Source organism: Nothobranchius furzeri, chromosome 1 (genome assembly GCF_043380555.1).
Source record: "Nothobranchius furzeri strain GRZ-AD chromosome 1, NfurGRZ-RIMD1, whole genome shotgun sequence".
Taxonomy (NCBI): Eukaryota; Metazoa; Chordata; class Actinopteri; order Cyprinodontiformes; family Nothobranchiidae; genus Nothobranchius; species Nothobranchius furzeri.
In genome coordinates, this window is record NC_091741.1 from 99,255,925 (window position 1) to 99,278,076 (window position 22,152).

At 46.4% G+C, this 22,152-nt stretch overlaps 2 protein-coding genes across 3 annotated transcripts; both read right to left on the bottom strand.

Annotated features, from left to right (window-relative positions):
- Positions 1–1,702: 1,702 nt before the first annotated feature.
- LOC129156247 (cis-aconitate decarboxylase-like) lies at positions 1,703–8,390 on the bottom strand. The gene is made up of 6 exons (XM_070552540.1): positions 4,992–8,390; positions 4,603–4,657; positions 4,320–4,507; positions 4,136–4,228; positions 3,492–3,697; positions 1,703–3,007 (listed from the first exon to the last, which is right to left on the bottom strand). The coding sequence occupies exons 1-6, from the start codon at positions 5,007–5,009 to the stop codon at positions 2,080–2,082; spliced, it is 1,488 nt and encodes a 495-aa protein (XP_070408641.1). The 5' UTR covers positions 5,010–8,390; the 3' UTR covers positions 1,703–2,079.
- Positions 8,391–14,838: 6,448 nt separating this feature from the next.
- LOC139070372 (uncharacterized) lies at positions 14,839–22,020 on the bottom strand. Of its 2 annotated transcripts, none has more exons than XM_070552534.1 (2): positions 21,319–22,020; positions 14,839–19,009 (listed from the first exon to the last, which is right to left on the bottom strand). In XM_070552534.1, the coding sequence occupies exon 2, from the start codon at positions 16,770–16,772 to the stop codon at positions 14,841–14,843; it is 1,932 nt and encodes a 643-aa protein (XP_070408635.1). In that variant the 5' UTR covers positions 16,773–19,009; positions 21,319–22,020; the 3' UTR covers positions 14,839–14,840. The 2 variants fall into 2 exon arrangements, with proteins under 2 accessions (XP_070408635.1, XP_070408629.1); XM_070552528.1 differs by having other exon boundaries at positions 19,591–22,020.
- Between the last annotated feature and the right edge of the window lie 132 nt (positions 22,021–22,152).

A 22,152-nucleotide genomic window follows, 5' to 3' on the forward strand; every position in this document is an offset into this window, starting at 1 on the left:
CGTCCCGGACAGAGAGTGGACATGTCCGGGGAAAAGAGGACGTATGGTCACCCTATTTAATACGTCATTCTGTGGAGCTTTTCTGATCTGATGGATCACCACAAAAGCCTGAGAGATGGTGGACAGAATCAGCCCAGACTCACAGTTGAAGTTCAGGGGAAGGGCAGAAACATGGAGACACAATATAAATTGTTATCACATTTTTGGCTGTTTCCCTTTGGTTATTCCTTTAACACAGTATTTTGCAAATGCAAAGGACTTCACATCTTTTTTAGGCCATGTTTAACTGTTATGAATCCTGGGCTCCTGCACCTTGAATGGCCCAGTCCTGCTCCCGCCATGCCATTCAGGACCTTGGACGGGTCCTCGTCAGGCTGGCCTCCACCTCTGCCCGCCTTCGCTGTTCCACCTGCATACAATCAACTAATGAAGACCGATGGTTTAAAGGACTGCAGCTTTCAGTTCTCGTGGAGAGACTCACAGCTTAACACCCTGTCTTTCTCTCCTCAGTGTGGATCTTTGTGGACTTACGGTTTCGAATTGGATAAAGAACTTTTATGATTGTGATAATTAGAATAGATAGTTTTTTTCATTTAATCCTCGAATAATTATTAGCTGTTTTCGTTTAGTGATCCATGTTTCGTCTGTTCTAGTGCTTGAATTTCAGTTATTTTCAGCCTTAGATCTCTCTTTAAGTTTTGCTAGTAGTAATAATATTTATCATAGTTATAGCCATCGAGATTTGTTTTAGTTAGTTAGCTCCGGCATGTTTTTTCTTTAGTACCGATATTCTCGTGTTTTCTTCCCTGAGACCGTTTGTCTCAGTTGTTTTGAGTTTTCTCCATCGCCTTCGTTAGTTATATCCGAGTGTAATTGCGTTTTGACATTTTTCCAGTCAAGGACTGAGTAATTGTGTTAGCCCTGTGTTAATAAAAATACATTTTATTTACACTCCCCCTTTCTCCGCACCAGTTTTTATGTTACCCCTCTACCACAATGTCTAACAACATCAGGGTTTTTAACATTAACCCTGAAGTTTCCATTGATATTAACTAGGCCCTATCAAAATAAAAATGTTTTAAGTCTAGTCTTAAAAGTAGACAAGAAGTCTGCCTCAAGGACTAAAGCTGGGAGCTGGTTAACGACAGGAGAGGAGCCTGATGGCTAAAAGATCAGCCTCCCATCCTATTTTTAGATATTCTGGGAACCACCAGTAAACCTGCAGTCTGAGGGAGAAGTGCTCGGTTAGGAACGTATAGAACAATCAGGTCACTGATGTATGACGGAGCTTGATTATTAAGAGCTTTATATGTGAGAAGGAGGATCTTAAAATCTATTCTGAATTAAACAGGCAGCCAATGTAGGGAAGCTAACACAGGAGAGTTATGATCTCTCTTTTTAAATCTCATCAGAACTCCTGCTGCAGCATTTTGGACAAGCTGAATACTTTTAACTACATTCTGTGGACTTCCTGAGAGTAATGAATTACAGGAATCCAGTCTTGATGTAATAAATGCATGAACTAGTTTTTCAGCATCACTCCTGGAAAGGATGCTTCTAATCTTAGCAATATTCCAAAGGTGGAAAAAGGAAATCCTACAAACCAATTTAACGTGAGATTTGAATGACATGCCCTTGTCGAAGAGACCACACACACACACACACACACACACACACACACACACACACACACACACACAGGTGACTTTATGACCATGTGTTTTACATGTTTAAAACACTTTATTATGTACACATTTTGAGAAAAGGTTGCAGGAAACACATTTTCATAGATTAACAATATTGATATAAAAACAGGCATTAAACAATAAATATGACTCACACACACACGAGTCATGTTTTTATCTGAATTTTGTTACGATAAAAACAGAATTCAATACCAAAAGACAATCTTGAACAATAGAGGAAACATCAGCTTGAGGAAAACTCCAGAGGAAAATCATGACAATGTGTTTATTTCCAGTCTACACTAAGCAGATCATTTCAGAACATTAATATAAAAATAATATTATTCTTATTTCTATGCTGAAGGATTGTTGGGTTATTGTTCAGTGTAATTGATCACTGCAGCTGTGAGAGAAGAGCTCCACAATCATCCAGCCTGTCCAGCTCCTCCACCACCTCCACCAGCCGCTCCACCTTCTCTGATGGCAGCACCACCTCTGCGTTGCTTCTGAACTTCTTCCTCAGGCTCTCAATTGTCAGCGGGTTGCGCCAGTGGCCGTAGAAGGTGTCACAGCGGCCCTTCAGGATGTCTCCTCCAACTAGAGTCACCTGGACTTCTCCGTAAATGCGGTTGAAATTGGCGGGGTTGTCCTCAGGATGCTCCATGCGAACACGGCTCAGCAGGAAGTGCAGCTCTGGGCGGCTCATGGCGGGCGGGCTGAAGGACTGCACGGTCACCTCACCGTCCAGCAGAGCGCTGCAGGCGTTAAACTGGAAGGAGTGGCGTGCCTCGTGCTCTGACTCGGGAAAAGGCCTGTTGATGTTTTTAGACTGGGGGACTCTGAGCAGGATGTCCTGGACCTGATGTGGGGACACCTGTCCTAGACCATGTCCCACAAGGAGCTCATGGACCGCAGCTGCAGCATCAGCTACCCAGTGCATCCCCAGATGGGCAGGAAAATGCTTAAAAGCCATGTCCTGCTCCTCTAACAGGAACACATGTCCACCATCATCAGGTGACTCTAAAGGCTGAGGAACATAATCTTCATAAAAGGCGCTGAAGCCCGCCACTCCTGCAACAGCATCCAAGACCAGAGGACTGGCCTCTAGGCCTCTGGAGGACAGCAGAGCAGCTTCAAGCCCCAAACGAGAGGCGTTGCCGATGTGAAGGGGCTTGGACTGAGTGGCAGCATTAGCCATCGGAGCTCCAGCTAGAGAAGCTGCTATAGCCAAGGCATGACTGCACTGAGACGGATCCAGAGACAGGAGACAAGAACAGGCTGCTGCACTTCCCATAGGACCCACCACAGTGGGAGGATGGAACCTGTTCACACACACACACACACACACACACACACACACACACACACACACACACACACACACACACGCACGCACGCACGCACGCACGCACACACACACACACACACACACACAGTTCAGTTAGGACATTTATTCTGTTGTAACTGAAACAATCACTGATCTGCATCACCACTTAAGAACGTTTCTATTGGTTGAATCTTTAGAACAAGATGAATTGATTTAACTCGTTTCAGGTCACCTGAGTTTCTAAAACACCCACCATTTGAAGGGTTTGGTTTGTGCTAATTCTGTTAACGTTACACCAAGAGCCCCTGCTGTTCCTACAGTAAGCATCATTACACTGACATCACTAAAACGGCCTCTTACACCTCAGTGCTGAGATCAGCACAGTCAAACAAGGACGTCTTTAAACGAACGTGTTCATGAAGATCGTGCTAAAACCAGACTTTCTGGTTCAAGCTTGACTTGTGCTGTGAGGCACTGACCTCTTGGGAATGCTGCGTGCTTCATTAGAGAACCTCATCAGACGGCCCTGGATCTCAATGCCGACATTGAAGGCCAGTAAGAAGTCCAGACCGCTTGGTTTGCTGTTAGCCGGCATCATGTCACTGAGAGCAAACAAAGCTGGGAGAACAGCTCCTGAGGGATGAGTGGCTGGATGCCACGTGTCGTCAAAGTCCATGGAATGAGTCTGGAAGCAACCAGAGTTTGTGTCTCATCATACTGAAGCTGAAAGGAGTCAGAATAATAACTTTTTCTGTGAGGGTCATAACTAGATCAGAACCCAGCTATGAACACCTTGCCTGTGCCGTGTCTGAATGATCCACTTCTTTATGATTTTTTTTTCTGAAGTGAACACTGACATGTTTTCTGTTCCTGGTGTGTTTTCAAAAGAAAAATGACTTTCATTCCTAAATCAGGCCATCGAGGGGGAAGAAAGTAGCTTCTTTGGAAATGTTTGATGGGAAACTTTAAGGCCAGCTCAGCTGATTTTATTTCTATATCCTAACCCTGTTGTCTTTGGGAGCCACGCTGCACCAACAGCTGAGAAAAGCTGTTTATACAAAATGTTTCCACTGATGTTTATGTGGTTATTTATATATGGTTGTTTTCCACTTATGTTTCTCACCGCTACTCCATTAACGAAAGCTGCCAGTGTTGGGGAGAGTCTGATCCCTCTGCGTCCGTACACAGAGCTGATGTGATCCGGAGCATACATGTGCTAAGAACAAACACAGAAACAACCCTACATTCACTCATCTGTTCTGGACATATTTGGGTTGGACCTGACTCAGACTTTCACTTTGCCTCACCTGGCAGAACTGAAGAGCCAGCTCAAACACATCTGTCCTGCTCCCTATCAGTCCGACCCCGATGCTGTCCAGCACCATCCTTTTGCTGCGATGGAGCACAACCGGAGACAAATGCTGAGGCTTTATTTCACTGATGAACTTCCCAAAACTGGCTGTGACCGTATCTTCTGGGGCTGGGTGCTTCTGGACTGCAGGAATGAAAAGATAAAAGTTGATTAATAAAGGTTATTAATTAAGGTTATTATTATTATTATTTTTAATCAAAGTCAGCATATCTGTTTACCCTCCACTGCAGTGTTATGCAGTCTTCTGGCAGCCCGCACTGGTCTGATGGTTTTCTTTGGGACAAAACATAAATCAGAACAAAGCATTTCAGTTATTTTTCACATCTCAGGATGACTACAGGCTGATGAGTTCCTGCATTAACTTGTTCACGTCTTTAATCTAATGTTTGTGTTTGAAAGAGCCAGTGTAGAGGTGTAACAGGTGTTTCCCAGCATGAGTGTTCTCCTCAACAATTAGCAGGAGTTATTTTATAGTTCCCTGCCTTGGCTGCACTACAAACCTCTACTTTTAGATATTTTTATGACTTCTTTATTTGAAAAGGACTTAAAACCATCACTTTTAGAGTCTGAAAACTGACTAAAAGCATAAATATGTCTGTAATCTTACCTGTAGCGTGGAGAACATGACTTCAACTTTCTGTCACAATGATCTTGTTTCTTGTTTCTCTTGGATGCAGCAGCTGAGCAGTGTTGGGGTTATTAGGAGCAAACAATTAGTAAGCTTCAACTTACTTTTGGATTCTTCAATAAATTCTGTAAATATGGGAATATTTACTGATTTATTAATTAATTAAGATATTCTTAGATATACGGGGCACCATTCCCCTTTAACCGGGGAAAAATTGAATCCAAAACTCTTATCAGTCTTTCTTGAAGTTCGTAGAATCCTTGGAGCAGAGACTTCTCTTCGACACAACAAAGCTACTGGAGACGAAAATCTGAATTTTATAACGTTTAATTAACAATTTGTCAAATGAATAAACAGTGGCATAAATGAATAATAACCATGTGATATAATAAAAGGATGTATATTCAAAATAATGTTCAAGGTGTTTGTGTGGTGTGTGTGAGTGAGTGTGTGTGTGTGTGTGAGATGAATGGGTCTTTGTTTCCCCAGAGTAGGTGGGGGGAGTGAGCTGTGAGTGTGTGTGGGGCTCTTCCCCTCCCCTCGCATTCAACAGGAGACCTGGATGTGTAAAGTTTTCTACTTTCCCGAACACTTAGTGGCTTAGAATCACAGTAAAACTTAACTCAAACACTTCAAAAGTTAACAAACAACAAAAGGGTCACTTGTAAATTATTTAATCTAAAAGGAGTCGGCAGCCTGGCCAGAGCTGACGACTAAAGATATTAGCGATGATCAATAAGCAGTTTATTCTTTCAAAATGACCCGGCGGACGTGTTTTGGGAGCGAAAGAGGAAAACACGAAGCTACTTTTTAAGCAATAGCGCGGTTTTATTGCTTATTCTGGACTATAGAGGAAACGGGAGAAGAAAAGGAGAGAAAAAAAATGAGTTTTCTGATCACCAGATGAGCAGCAAGGCGTCCCCGCTGTTATGATTTGACGGTTCTCCGTTTTTCTCCGCAGTTTTCAGCGTCATCCGTCGGTTTGATGCTTTCTCCGTTGTTTGGCTCCACGTGTGTTTCTCCACGGGCTGGACACAAAGAGGACGAAGTTTCTTTTGTGCTGAGTTTGACAACTTACAGCGTCTCTGAGAGCTGAATGGAGCTCCGCTCGTTCCCAGTCAGGTCCCGATGGAGTTGAGTGTAGTTTCCAGCGGTTGCGTGGGTTCAACTTGGGCACTTAGAGCTTCCGCGTGCTCAAGTTGTCGGAGCGTTCGACAAGCGTGTCCTTACCGCCAGGTATCCTGGGCAAAAGAATGAGGTTTCTTTGTCTCTGCTGAAGATTTATGGTCTTAGTTCGCGGGAAAAGCTCCACGGCTTCCCGCACATGCGCAGAACGTGTTTCTGGTACTAGGCGGTGACATCACCCAATGCTTCCGTGTGCAAAGCATCATGGGAAATGAAGTTTCTTGGCGCTGATGTGATTATTTGCTTTTCAGAGCAATTTAAGCACAGTCATTTTGGAGAAAATCACTGCATAGTAATTTCCTCATGAGGTCAGACCCTCAACATTCCCCCTTTTGGTTTCGGGGATCGCGCCCAAAGCTCGATCGTCGGAAGCACAGATGGGTTTGTTCCTCATGAACGTAGGTCGACTTGATTGTCGGAAGCACAGGTGGGTTTGTCCCTTAGGACGTTGGTCTCCTTGGACGCCTTTGTCTTTGGTCTTTGTCTTGGATCCTGGCGCCTTTGGTCTTTGTCTTTGTCAGGCACAAAGAGGATAGGAAACGGGATAGTCCCCAACGCGCATAATGAGAAGAAGCCACTCACGCAGGTGGTACGCAATGATGATGTCGTCCATGCGAGAGGTAGTAGTGTAGAAGGAGGAAGGTCGGTGGGCGGTTAACTCCACGAGTGGACACAAAGGCATCTCACCGCCGGCCATACAGTTCAGTTTATGGAGCACGCGGTGATGTACGAGGTCCATAGTTCGCAAACACGCATTGACCTATGTGGTCCCAAGATTCCCCCCTTTTTGGTCCAAAGGGTGGATCAGGACAGTCTTTGGGCTAAAACAAGGACCATAAAACTAAGAGGTACTACAATGTGCTGGTGCGTCAGACAGAGTCATTGACAGACTGAGCTGGGCCGGCACATAACCACTAGTTAATATGTGACCAAGTAAGAAACAAAAATACAGAAAACCCAAAAAAAAAAAAAAAACATATAACATCCAAGAAAATTCATAGCAACCTTGAGGTCTCATAAAATACATTCTTAGGTCATACAGACAGTGTGTAGCTTATAAAGAATGTGACATACTGCAACACTCAGATAAATATGTGAGGTAGACTAAAATGAGAACTACTCTTAGGTTTACAGAATAACAAAGAAAATGTTGCTCACCCCCTTTAGACAGGTGTGGTACATTCACGCTTGGAGTCTCCCCGAACGCGGTCACGAGGCACACCGTAGGTGAGCAAGTGCATCTTATCTTGGAGTTTCTTAACACGCCTGTAGGCGGAATAAGCAATCACGGCCGTGATGAGCCATCCCATCCCCAGGGCGACCAATGTGCAGATTAAGGTGGTATAATCTGTGTCAATAGCCACGTTTACATGCGCATATTTAATCGGATTGAATGCCCATTCAGATTGAAAATTCTGCATGTAAACATGTCAATCAGAATATTCTGATCCGATTCGGCCCGATCGGATTGAAATTTCAATCCGATTGAGAGAGGTGGTTTATTCCGTTCTTCATTCCGATTGACGTGCATGTGCACAGCCATTCGGATTGTTGGGGTAAAATAATGCCCACTGCGCATGTGTGCAACAGCCAGCGGGCCTCTCCGCTGTCATTTGGACTGCCTGACTTCAAAAATGACGGTGTAATTAACGAGCGGCGGCTTTTAAATCCGACAACAAGCCGTCCCGTTTCAGTAATATTTAATTCAGAACTTGCATTTTGTGGAAGTAAAATAAAAATCTGATTATTGCACAAATCATTCGACAAAGATGTTCAAATCTTTACTGGAAATACGCGGGTTTATTGCGGGGGTTGCAGCGCACGGATCCCCGTTTCTGTCAGCTTTGAACACAGCAGCTTCTGCAGCAGGTGATGGAGACACGCTTGTAAAGAACACAGGATAATCTGGGTTTTACAGACCTGATTGGAGGCTGATGTTGGGTAGGAAAACGTCCTCGGTTAAATACTCTGGACGACAGTAAAGTCCGTGTTCGTTAAAAGCACGTAAACGCAGATGACCTGAGATGCGGTTCGTTAATGATGAACACAGGCTTCTAAACTTTCTGAACATCTTCTGTTATTTTGTTTGAACAGATTTTTCTCAACAGTTTCAGCTGATCGTCACATGTTATTAATAATAAGCCACAACAGAGCTCAGTAATAAAACATGAGGCTAACCCCCCCCCCCTCCCCCCCCCCCACCGCCCGTCCCCGCTCTGTGCCGCAGCGCAGCGCAACAGCTGTCAATTCAGACCTGCGGACCAGCTGATCAAGAGGCAGACATAACCCTCCCTTATTTTAATCAACAATAAAATGCAGCAAAGCATATATCTGCAGTTATTCACTGAAGAAAACGTAACTTCTATGAGCTAAATAAAAATATTAAATTGAATAAATGGATCAGGAAAGCAGGAAGAATAGTTATTTCTGTTTTTACATTTTTCTTTTCGTTTCATGGCGTTTGTTTACAATTTTTCTTTCGTGAAAGGCAACTCTGCGCATGCTCAACCTATTTAATCGGATTAAATGCTTGGTGCATATGTACGCACGGCATGATCGGATCATTTCAGTTCGTGTCCATGTGAACAGAGATTCGGAAATTCCGATCAACCAAGATTTCAATCGGATTGAGGAAATTTGCCACATGAAAACGCAGCTAATGTAGCATCAAAGTAAGTTCACGCGGGGTTTGTGTGAACTTAACGAGTTTGGTTCCTTCAATCAGTAATTGTTGGTCAATTTCTAAATCGAAGGCAAAGTTATAACCCTGGAAAGCGTCCATGATCTCAATCTCTGAGTCATGCTGTTCGAGGTTGAGATGATGGAGTGCCAGGTTTCTAGTTCAAAGTGGAAATGCCTACCGTCCTTTCAAATACCAATGTTCAGCATCGACTTAAACCTATAGATGTGAGGTGTCACAATTATGGGAACGTTTGACAGGAAACCGAGTTCTAATTTTCTGTATCAACGTGAATGGGAATTGCACTACCTAGGCTGTACGCTAGGTGGATTTGTGAAAGGTGCACAGTAGAGGGGTAGCAGCTGTCAAGCTAACTTTGAGCAGGTCCAGTGGTACCAAGTACGGGGAAATACGACTTTCAACCAAGCTGTCCAGCGTGGAACTTACTTCCCTGAGCAGGTCCTACATCAAATCTCTCACCACTCGTGTGTACACAATATCCTGAGGTATGGTTTCAGACAAAGTCTTGATTGCACGTAGAGATTCATTAATCAGAGCCTAGTGTAGGTACCAGAGTACTCTGTAAGGTTTTAGTAGGTACATCCTGTTAGCGGACTAGGAAGGAGTTTCTCTTGGTTAGTGAAAGTGACGGCGGGGGGGGGGGGGGGGGGGGGGGGGGGGGGGGCTGGTTCTTTGTCGGTTAGTACATGTTAGTGGGTTAAACGTGCACTTTCCCCCCCTTTCCATTTCCATGCATAGAACTATGTCGAGACTACGTCTACCTCCTGCGGGGAGTCTGGTCTCTGTACCCGCGGGGATGGTTTGACATAGGGTTTGATTTGGTTTGCATGCACCCATTTGTAGACAGGCTCCTGTCTCGCTTTGGTGATGCGTAACCTGTATGCAACTGGAGAGAGTTTTGCCACGATTTCAAATGGTCCTGACCAGCAGGGCAGGAACTTCTTAGCTTTGCGTGCCGGTTGGGCGAACCGAAAGTAGAATACTTTGTCACCCACCTCGTATTCGCGGCTGGTTGTCTTTTGGTCGTAGTAGGCTTTAGCGCCTTCTACGTTGGTCTCCAGTTTCTTCTGAGCGTGCGCGAACGTAGCTCTAAGGTGTGTTTTCAAGTCTGCCACATACTGATGAGCGGTATAGGCAGTGGCAACACTGACATCCTCTGGGTGATACAGGAGGTGCAGTGGTAGAGTCATCAGTCTGCCGGTCATCATCTCAAAGGGCGTAACCCCTGTGGATCGCTGGGGAGTGGACCGTATGGCCATCAGGACCAGAGGGAGCTTGACGTCCCAGTCCTTCCCAGTGGAGCAGACGTACTTTTTGAGCATAGAGACGACCGTGCGGTTCATCCGTTCGACCTGTCCGGATGACTGTGGGTGATAGGGGAGGTGGAATCTCACTTCCACTCCCAGAAGTTCAAACAGGGACGTCATTACACTGGATGTGAAATGAGTTCCTCGGTCAGAGTCAATGCAGAGTGGAAGTCCCCATCGACTGAAAACGTGGTTAATCAGCAGTACAGCGGTTGTGACGGCTGTATCGTTTGGCGCTGGAAGGCACTCCACCCACTTCGTGAAACTGCAAGTTACAGTTAGCATATATTTGTTCCCTCTTGCCGATTTGGGAACCGGTCCAACCCAGTCGATCTGCAGGTGGGACCAAGGGAAGGTTATTCCCCTGCGTTGCAGTGGTGCTCTAGCAAGCGGCTGGGACTGTTGAAACTGGGCACAGATGAGGCAGCCTTGGACATAGCTGTGTACGTCCTTGGACATCGACGGCCAATATGCTACTTCTGTCAGTGACGCGAGGGTAGCTTTTGCTCCGCGGTGACCTCCAACCGGAGTGTCGTGGGCGTAGGCAAGCATCACTCCTCTGTGGTCGAGTGGAACAACCCAGCGCGGCGGGCTGTGATCGTCACGCATGTAAACTAACAAATCGTTTTGTAGTTTCAGGTGCGTGAGTTGACGATGCAGGGTTACCAAATCTCGACTTGCGCCAGTAGGTGGTGACGGTTGTTCAGGCATCGGTCCCTTTTGGAGAAGCTCGCGGATGAGCTTCAGGTCAGGATCTTGTTCCTGCATGGTGACTAGGTCCGCGTCATGTGGTTGTCTGCCTAGAAACACGGGTACTTCAACGGTCCGAGGTTCGTCTGCCTGTTTAGCATGGCGATGAGTTATCGCGCAGACCTCGTGAAGGGCCTTGGGTGGAAGCCACTCGTCTTTGAATTCCCAACAGGTTCCCTGGTCAGCACCGAGCTTAGCAAGGCGGTCAGCTTCGTCATTACCATCTTTCTCCGGACCTATGGTCCTGGAGTGACCTTTGACCTTTTTCCAGTAGACCATTATGCCTTTCTCAGTGGTGAGCAGATCACACGCTAGGAATAACTCCGAGTGTTTCACATCTCTGTTCCTGGCGTTTTTCATGTGGTTCTCCTTCCACATGGGGAAGTGAGAAATGAAGCTGTGTCTAGCGTAGTTTGAATCTGAGCAAAGGACGATTTGAGTGATGTCCAAGGCTGCCGCCTGCTGGAGGGTTATCAACACTGCAGCAATTTCGGCGTACTGACTAGACTTTTGGCCCAACCGGTAGTGATTTGGTTGCTTAGTGTCACAGTCCACCCAAACGACTCCAACCCCGGCACGGAGCTGGCCTTCGTGAAGGTAGGCGCATCCGTCAGTGTAAACTTTCGGAAGCCCTTGGCAAACATTCTCATCAAAGTAGCGATGATTGGATGCGGTTGGGTAGACTGCGGCAGGTGTGTCCAGGGGGCCCATGACGGAGTCAGAGTCACAGTGCTGGCAGCCTGCTAGCCCTTGTCCTAGCGCTAGCTTGGTGTTCTGACCATACTTGACCTCAATGTTGTATCCTTGGAGCACCATCATCCACGTCGCAATGCGGCTGTTTGACACTCTTCCTTCGCGCAGACGCTGGCTGTTTAGGAAGGTGACGGGCTGATGACACGTTTCAATGATCACTTTCTGTCCACCGATGTAACTACGAAAGTGTTCGACGGTCCAGACAGTAGAGAGGAGAGCTCTCTCGCAGTCTGAGAACTGGAGTTCCACCTTGCTCAGAGGCTTGCTGGCGTATGCCACAACTCTCATGTCCTGATCGTGTTTCTGCTTCAAAGCAGCGCTCAGGCAGTGAGAGGAGAAAGTCGCCTCTATGTAGAACTCTTTATCCTTGTCTGGGTAAGCCAGACAGGGTGCGGACGCCAACTTCTGTTTTAGGAACTGGAAGGAGAGTTCTTGGGGTCTGTCCCACACGAAAGGTGTGTCGTTCCGAAGCAGCTCAGTGAGGGGCCTCACTGTTTCAGCGTACTCCTCAATGAACTGCCTGGAGTAGTTGCAGACTCCGAGGAAGCTCCTGAGTTCAGTCAGATTAGCTGGGGCTTTGATGTCCTGAATGGCTCTAATGCGTCCCGCTTGGGGCTCGACTCCATTAGGGCCAACCAGCAGTCCAACATACTCCACTTTGGTTCGACACCACTGTCCCTTGAGAATCGCCAATTTAGCTCCGGCGTCAGCGAGCTGTTGCAGCACGTGACGGAGTTCGGCCAGGTGCTCCTCGAAGGTTCGACTCCTCATCAAGATGTCATCGACATATATGAGGTTCCCTCTGGAAGCAGCATCTGACATGGCTTTGTGGAGGAAGATGTTGAACTCGGCAGGTGAGTTAGAGTAGCCAAAGGGGCAGCGGTTCCAAGTATATTGGCGATTTCCAAAGGAGAAAGCCAGTTTATACTGGTCCGCCGGCTCAACCTTCATGGTCCAGAAGCCGTTGGCTACGTCAACCGTAGAGAAGAAACGAGCATCTCTGACTCTGGCTAGCTCCTGATCTAAATGGATCATAGGCCACCTGGAGAGAGGTACTTGTTTGTTCAGTGCACGATAGTCTATGGTGAGACGCCATTTCCCAGTCGGTTTCAGAACCGGCCAGATGGGAGAGTTGTAAGTGGAGTTACACTCTCTGATGATGTTTTTCTCCTTCAGCTGATCGAGGATCTCCTGGATCGACTCATAAGCAGCGAGGGGAATCTTGTACTGACGTACAAAAGTAGGAGGGGCATTCGGGTTCGTCGGAATGCGAACCGTGTGCAGGTTTGTGAGTCCACAGTCCAGGGACTCCCTGGGTAAGACGGACTGAAACTCATAGAACAGGCTTCTAAGCTCTGCTCTCTGCTCCTCTGACTCCAGCGCATCCGCTTTGTCAAGCTGCTGGCTGACTTCGGCCTCGAAGCCGTCATAAGGTTCAGAGGAGTAGGGTCTCTGATGTTCCGGGCTTTCAACCGGTGACTCAGAGGGTTGAGTATTTATTGCAAAAACCGTTAGACACTGACTGTTGTCAGTATCTAAGGTTGCACTGCAAATGGGTTCCTCAGGAAGGGCTTCATGCCGCTTGATGGTAATCATTTGTGAAGGGAAAGTACTGAATGTGTCTGCACCAACCTGTCTGTCGTTCAAGAACAACGGAAGTTGCCCGATCACGGGGACTGAAAGTTCGAAGTCATGGAATGAGCTATCTATCAGCATGCCCAAGGGCTTTCCTGCCGGCATGTGGATAGGAATCCGGGTCGGATTTTCGACCAACAAGTAGGCAGAACGATTGTTCAGCTCCAAGAGTGGCGTGCCACAGACGGCTAAGTTGAGCTCCAAGAAGTGTGGTGATGGCTCGAAGAAGGCCTGTGTGCCTGGCAGCTTCTGATGCTTCATCAGAGTCAGACGAACAGGCACTCCTTTGACCAGTGGGGGCAGAACCGTGCTGGCCTCAACCACTGCACGGCAGGCCTGTGGAATGGTCTGTCCGGACAGCAAGTGTTCAGGGCCTTCTGAGCGAGGCTCAGAGGATGGTGTGGCCCGGGCCCAAAGGACTTGATTGTAAGTGTCCAGCTGGGCACCGAGTCGAACCAGCAGATCTGCTCCAATGAGTGCAGGTGGATCAAGCTGTGGTATGATGCTGAATGTATGTGTGAGCTGTCTTGCTCCAAGTTGGATAGTCAGAGAGCAGACCTCTGGCGCTTTCAGGAGCCTCTGCGGCCAAGTAGGTGACAAGAGCCGATGGCTACGTGTCACACTGACCAGAAGGGGGTCCTTCTGACGCAGGTGTTCAAACGTCTGCTGGCTGATGGCTGACTTTTCTGACCAAAGAGCAAGGCGAGCATCTGAGATGTGGGTGCAGTTGATGGTAAGACCACCAACTATGTGTGGTGCATATGGCTGCAGGCTGACGTTCTTCAGCGAGCAGAGAAAAGATGAATGTGTGCAGAGCGGAGTTCCAGGAGCGGTTTCGTGCCTTTGCAGGCGGTCCTCGTCTGTGGGAGCCGTAGGGAGGGGCATGACCTTGGAACAAGGGTTTTGCGGCTCACTTATGCTGACTTCAAGAATGGAGGATGGTCGGCTGCTATCCGGGTTCCAGGGCTTAGGTGTGTCCACCTGGGCCCACAGTTGACCCGTCTGGCAGTCGATGAGGGGAGCTAGACGTTCAAGCAGGTCCTGACCAATGAGAAGTGGTTCAGTGTCTAGCTGGCAGACATAAAACGGGTGAACCAGAGTCATGTCTTGGAAGGTGATGTCCAGCCACGCCCGGTGAGTGATACACTCCCGGGTCTGGGTGTAGCTGGTGATTTTCAGGTCACAGGGTTCTACCTGGACTGGTTTCCCGAGCGACCGCATGGTGTCAGACAAGCGATGGAACAGTGTGGAGCATATCAGGGTGATTTCTGAGCCAGTATCCTGCAGAGCATCAACCTGTATGCATCCACCTACGTTGGTGCTACAATACAAACGGCGAGCATGATCATGGTTTGTTAAGTCACCAAGGAACTTCAGAAATTTAGTATCAGGTTTCTCTGGGGGGTAGATTTCAGGAGACTCCTGTGATCTACCAGTAGTGTTCCCCCAGCTGATCAGGTAGGTCCTGGCCACGCTGGGAGGTTGAGCCACGCCTAGTCATGCGGACGTTGGCTCTGGGTCTGGCTTCTTAGAAGAAGACTTTGGTGCAGGGGTCTCATCTGCAGATCTCAGCTGTTCCTTCTGTTTAGCTAGGAACTGCTGAAACATCTCCTGGAGGTCGGCTTTGGTCAAGTACTCACCTGCGGACTTGCGTTCGGGACTTACCTGTTGGCGGGGCTCCTTAAACCTTCCACTGTTCCGACCTGCCTGCCGTTGGTTTTGGTTGGGCCACTTCCTGTCTGATTGTCCAGACCTAGGCGGCCAATCAGCACCCCCCTTCCCCTGTCGAGGAGATTGGGACTGCTCTTGCGGTTTAGCAGGTCTAGGTTTAGCAGATTTTGGCTTAGTGGGTGGAGCTTCTGTGCCTTCGAGCTCCAAACGCGGCTCGGCGTCGGGAGCTAGGTGCATGACGCGGTGATGTGCGTCAGGCTTTTGGGGCTTCCCACCGGCTTCCCAAGCCTGTTGAGCGTATCTCCTAATCTCCTGAGTTGTCAGTTTTTTCATCCGACAATACATTGAGACTTCGGATCGAACACACTCGTGCAGGTTGTGAATGAACAGGGATCTGAAGGCAGGGTCTTCCTCGAGCCCAGGGCCGTTTCGACCTTGGAAATAAGCACTTTTGAGTCGGCGATAATACTCTCTGGGGGGTTCGTTTCTCCCGTGTTTGATGGAGAAGGCCCCCATTGTTGCTGACACGGAGTCTGCATACGTGGCGTATTCATCCCTCAACGCTCGGCAGAGCGAGGAGTACCGATCTCGAACGTCAGGTGGTAGAGTTTCCATGAAACCGTGCACCGTTCTAGATGTGGTTTTCCAAATTAGCTTGAGCTTTTCCCTTGAAGAAGGTGCTGGAAGATCAAGCAGACAACGTTCTATCTCCCTGAGATAATCGTCAACGTTGGATTCATTGGTGTTAGGATCAAAGCGTTCTATGTCTTTAGCTAGCGATTCAATTTGACGTACACGGAGCCCTGACTCACGGTACGGCGCGTCATCCTCTGACTCTGACCCACGGTCTGTCTCAGAGGGTGCTGGATATCGCTGGTGTGCTCTGGGCTCCCAATGTTGACTCCTGGGGCCCAAATCGGGGTTCGGCATGCTGTGACGGGCTGCTGGCACGTCACGTGGGTGTCCTGGGAGGTCCTCCTCCCGGGGCACGTCTGCGTAGTGCAGCCTGCGTCTTTCAACTGGGGCTTCTGCGTAATACGCTCTGTCCGGGTACAGACTGGCGTATGATGCTTGGTCATGCAGCTGGTTACCGGCATGCCGAATACCGGAGTAGCTAGGATGGGTGGATGGTTGAGGTGCAGCTTGGGGTGCATAACCCCAATCGGCACCTTGCACCCTTCGTGGACTGGGGGAGCGGTCTAAATAGAGGTGCCGCTCAGCTGGTCGACTTCTCACTGATTGAGAAGGCCGTGAAGATGAGGGTGGTGGTCCAACCTGGGGTTCGAGGGGGAACTGCCATCGGCCCCTAGATGGTCCTGAATGCCCTATAGTGTGTGTAGGGAACGGGGCCGAAGGTTGGGACAGATAAGCTTCATCTCTCCCCTGCGGCGTGCGTCCGTCCAGCGAGTCCCACACCACATACTGTTGATTATCGTATGGAGACGTATCAGGAGGTAGCCTACCTTTACGGCGGGACGGCGGTCCCTCGCTACCTTGGGTGGAGGAAACCAATTGGTCTTTGGCGATCGTCCTGGGCGGACCCTGGTTGGCTTTGCCGGCTTGCTTTCGTACCGGTGTGGGAGAGCACTCTGGCTCAGCCTCAGAGTCACGGTGTTCCCCCCCTTCCCACATTCTGTTGTCATCAGCAGAAGGGGGCGGGGTCTTCTCCCCATCTTCCCCAGAATCGGTGCTGGTGTTGTCTTCCTCGATCAGCCTTCCATTTCGCTGTTTTTCAGCTAGCATACTCTGGAGGTTCATGATCTTCTGACCACGTTGGAGTCCTCTCTGATAGAGGATCAGGGCTAACTTAGCTAAGTGACCTGGATTGGTTTTGTACCATCCGGGTTTTCTATTTGATCGATTACAGCTTCTAGCTCGACGCTACGCTGTTCTTCAGTGAAATCCCTAGAAGGGTAGTCGGGTTCTCGAGCAACCGCGACCAGTTTGGACAATATTTGTCCAGAAAGTAGGCCAGGTTCATAGTCGTGGGCCGCAGCGCCACCTGGTTGCTGGGAGTTGGTCAGTTCACTACTCTGTCCCTCCATTTTTAACAACCGAACCAAAAATAGCCTAGTAGAGCTTCTGCAGATAGCTCAAGCTGCACCTTTTGGGCAGCAACTGCTAGCTTTGTAGCAGAAAAACACTAAATTAACCTTTGTGCGCACAGGTTTTAGCGTTTTAAGATTGCACGGAATGCCGTGACTGACGCTTAAAATACTATTCCTTTCAGTATTTTAGCACAAGCTGGTGCGTTGCCGTAGCAACGTCTTACAACACTTGCAGTGTTAAATATGCTAGTTATTCCTTCAGAATATTAGCAAACAGGGTGTTATCAGTTTTTGAGTGAAGGTTTCAGTTAGTTATAATAGCCACTGTGAGTTAAAGTCGCTAAATTAGCAGTTAATTTTAGCCTAAAAGGGTTAGTCAGAATTACTTACACACTGCACCTTTTAAAGGAGACATAACATGCTTTTAAGTTATTCCTTTTTACATCTAAATCCTTCAGTTGGGGTCTAAATACAGTGGAACTGCAGTTCTTTGGTCTGATTTCCTCATTATTGTTGCTCTACAGACCCTCATCTACCCCTGTTCTGAGGAGAGTCTTGAGAACGAGCCGTTTTTGGGTACTGTCTCTTTAAACTGGAGGAGGAGCTGTAAACTCCGCCCCCCTCCATAGTGCAGACCTGTACTCTCCTCCCCTAGTCGGACTTTGTAGTTCTATAGAGAAATCATTATTTAGCATAGCAGATTTAGCATAGCATATTAGCATTTTTAAAACATGTGGGGAGGGTAGTTCATCAAGCTGTTTCAAGGCTGCTAACTCTCTCATGCATTTGTCTGTAGTCACTCACACACACCCGTCACGGCCGACGGAGGGACAAGCTAGCAGGCACGTGTGCGCGCGCGCACACACACACACACACACACACACACACACACACACAAGGAATGCTGCTTGCTTATTTATTTCTATAAAAAACGTTTTAAAAAATGATACAGCTCATTAAAACACCATTAAAAGAATAAATTTTTTAAGATCTCTATCTATATATATACATACATATAATTATAAATAATTTTATAAGTAGTCTTATTTAATATTGGGTGTCTTAATGGCTGAAAATGGATAAAAAGCAGTTACATTTTAATTTAAAGATTTGAGATTCGAGTCAAAAATAAAGAACATTCCTCCAAATGTTCTTTAATGTGATCATTATAATTCTAATGCTTACAACTTTGTTTTTATTGTCTGCAATGCGTAGCCTATATCTTTATTAAATGTGTTTAGCTGTAAAGTGGTAATTCTCTCTAATGTGTACAGAGAGGTGGACATCAGTGCTGCAGTGAAATTCCCAAGATCAGTCTGCTTTGCTAACAAATATAGTTAAATCTTACCTGCATTCTAAATAAATACCGTTAGGTGAAAACATCAGTAGGCATTGAGTTATTGATAAAATCCCTAACAGCCAGAATGGAAGAAGAGCATGCTGGGTCATCCTGGACCTGAGCCTGTTCTGTGTATTTACCTACAGGATGCAATAAATGTCTACAAGGCTGAGTTTGGACCATTACATCTAAAAGAAAACATACAATCAGTGATTTTTTTTAATTGTTTACATTAATATACAAATTTTCTAAGTATTAACCTCACAGCAAATAAGTAGAACAATATAATAAACAGGCTTTAGTAGTTAAACAGGCGTTGTGCACACAGGTAATTTGTGTCTCGGTGCTGGTGGTGTCTAGGTCTCAGAGTTCCTGTCCTCCTGCCGTCTTCTGTTGTCCTCAGGATACGGATTGATGTTTCCTGATGATGAGGGAGGGGCAGTATGTGGGCTTCAAACTGGTCCTGGATAACAGTGGGAGACCTCCGTTGTCTGAATACTGAGACCAGAGGGTTGGTGAGATGCAGATCTTCTCTACCTCATCTAGAAACGGAGTTGGTTCAGGGAAAACTTTTCCAAAGACCAGTTCCATGATGTCATCGTCATATTCTGCAATGATAGACAATAACTTTAATGACATATTTTGTTTACAAGCAGCTTTAGGAAAGTCGTTTCTTTAGCTTTCATGTTTATAGTCACGTTTGTGTTTGTTCACAAGTTCACTTTGCTGCAGTGACTTCATATTCTTACAAATGTAATAAAATAGTGACACTAAAATTATACAAATGATTCCTTATGAAAGGAAGCTCATTAGAGAGCAGTGCAGACAGACTTACTACTCTATTAAATCCACTGTGTTGACGCACTTTAATGACTTTGTCACGCTGCATTTTAGCTGATATGGGACTTTATTTACTGGATGCTAAGATTACATCACACTCACGTAGAATAACACACAGGCTCTCTGCTGTTACAATCAGTGGGAGGTTATCATCTGGTGTAAAAGAAGGCGTTGATCAGAAATCACGTTTTATTCCACGAAAATCAGCCAAATCCGCATTAATCTGGGTGCTAACTTTACTAGCATACTGTGCTAGCGATAGCAAGCCGGATGCTAATGCTTTAGTGCTGCTAATGCCCGTAAATCTAAAGTAAAGTTTGTCGACATTTTAGAGTGATATGAAGCTTACCGCTCTGCTGCTGTGTCCCGGTGCTGCCACATTCAGATAAAAATGACTCCTTTTAGATAGATGAAGCCCTCAGTACTTACTAGCCTGAAGACACGAAAGAACGAACCACGCGCGCGCGCGCGCGCACACACACACACACACAAACACAAACACACTACTTTTTCTTCTGTGTTTTTTTAGCAGTAGTGTCATCAGCTCCTGGGTTTAAATACTGCCACACCACCCTTCCTTAAAACGAGGAACAGTTTTGAGCTGTGTGTGGCTAAAATAACCAGACATTCTGCATTTTTCCAATAGGACTACAAAAAATCTTAGCGAGAAGAAAAAATGGCGGATTGGCTCTGTGTTTAGCCGAGGGCCATTACCATATTTGGTAGTTATCCTCACTAAATTAATTACTGATGTAATAGATTATGTAAAAACTGAACGGGTGGACAAATATGCCCAAAACTTAATTATTAAATATCTAAATAGCAACTCCAGTGAATAATATAAGCCTTTTTGCTCACTTAGACACTTAAAATGTGAAACACACTGTGTTAATGGATTAAAAAGTGGGTTTTTCATGTTATGTCTCCTTTAATGAAGAACTGAATTTTAACCTAAAAGGTTAACCAGAATTAATTACACGTTGCACCTTTAAGGAAAAACTGAATTTTAACCTAAAAGTCAACCAGAATTAATTTACACGTTGCACCTTTAAAGAAGCACTGAGTTACTGGTGAGAGTTCGATGCAGCTTCCTGCTCAGCGAAATCAGCACCACTCTGTTGCTGGTTCAAGGCTGAACAACTGATTATTTTTAATTCAAGCTCTTTGGATTTATTTGTTTGTTTGTGCCGGATAGAAATCTCTGTGTATCCAAGCCTCACACGGGCGCACCAATTAATGTTGGGGTTATTAGGAGCGAACAATTAGTAAGCTTCAACTTACTTTTGGATTCTTCAATAAATTCTGTAAATATGGGAATATTTACTGATTTATTAATTAATTAAGATATTCTTAGATATACGGGGCACCATTCCCCTTTAACCGGGGAAAAATTGAATCCAAAACTCTTATCAGTCTTTCTTGAAGTTGGTAGAATCCTTGGAGCAGAGACTTCTCTTCGACACAACAAAGCTACTGGAGACGAAAATCTGAATTTTATAACGTTTAATTAACAATTTGTCAAATGAATAAACAGTGGCATAAATGAATAATAACCATGTGATATAATAAAAGGATGTATATTCAAAATAATGTTCAAGGTGTTTGTGTGGTGTGTGTGAGTGAGTGTGTGTGTGTGTGTGAGATGAATGGGTCTTTGTTTCCCCAGAGTAGGTGGGGGGAGTGAGCTGTGAGTGTGTGTGGGGCTCTTCCCCTCCCCTCGCATTCAACAGGAGACCTGGATGTGTAAAGTTTTCTACTTTCCCGAACACTTAGTGGCTTAGAATCACAGTAAAACTTAACTCAAACACTTCAAAAGTTAACAAACAACAAAAGGGTCACTTGTAAATTATTTAATCTAAAAGGAGTCGGCAGCCTGGCCAGAGCTGACGACTAAAGATATTAGCGATGATCAATAAGCAGTTTATTCTTTCAAAATGACCCGGCGGACGTGTTTTGGGAGCGAAAGAGGAAAACACGAAGCTACTTTTTAAGCAATAGCGCGGTTTTATTGCTTATTCTGGACTATAGAGGAAACGGGAGAAGAAAAGGAGAGAAAAAAAATGAGTTTTCTGATCACCAGATGAGCAGCAAGGCGTCCCCGCTGTTATGATTTGACGGTTCTCCGTTTTTCTCCGCAGTTTTCAGCGTCATCCGTCGGTTTGATGCTTTCTCCGTTGTTTGGCTCCACGTGTGTTTCTCCACGGGCTGGACACAAAGAGGACGAAGTTTCTTTTGTGCTGAGTTTGACAAATTACAGCGTCTCTGAGAGCTGAATGGAGCTCCGCTCGTTCCCAGTCAGGTCCCGATGGAGTTGAGTGTAGTTTCCAGCGGTTGCGTGGGTTCAACTTGGGCACTTAGAGCTTCCGCGTGCTCAAGTTGTCGGAGCGTTCGACAAGCGTGTCCTTACCGCCAGGTATCCTGGGCAAAAGAACGAGGTTTCTTTGTCTCTGCTGAAGATTTATGGTCTTAGTTCGCGGGAAAAGCTCCACGGCTTCCCGCACATGCGCAGAACGTGTTTCTGGTACTAGGCGGTGACATCACCCAATGCTTCCGTGTGCAAAGCATCATGGGAAATGAAGTTTCTTGGCGCTGATGTGATTATTTGCTTTTCAGAGCAATTTAAGCACAGTCATTTTGGAGAAAATCACTGCATAGTAATTTCCTCATGAGGTCAGACCCTCAACAGCAGTGAAGGGTGCTGACGCTTTTGTGGCTGAAAATCCACCTGCCTTATATAGTCCAGGACTTACAATGACCGGAAACACCAAAGGAGCAGGAAGGGCAGGTTCCTTTTGCAATCCTGTATCACATCAGAATGAGGCTTTTCCACCCGGGTCATTATCTGTGGTGTAACGTTCACCATCATCAATAGCCTTGAGGGGGAGGAAGGAGAAAGAAGGAGGAAAAGCCA

Coding starts and splice junctions, on each gene's coding strand:
- LOC129156247 (XM_070552540.1), bottom strand. Junction 4,508..4,602: donor GCATAACACTGCAGTGGAGG/GTAAACAGATAT, acceptor TCATTCCTGCAG/TCCAGAAGCACCCAGCCCCA. Junction 3,698..4,135: donor CTTTCGTTAATGGAGTAGCG/GTGAGAAACATA, acceptor GGTTGCTTCCAG/ACTCATTCCATGGACTTTGA.
- LOC139070372 (XM_070552534.1), bottom strand. CDS start 16,772: ATGAACCTCCAGAGTATGCTAGCTGAAAAACAGCGAAATGGAAGGCTG.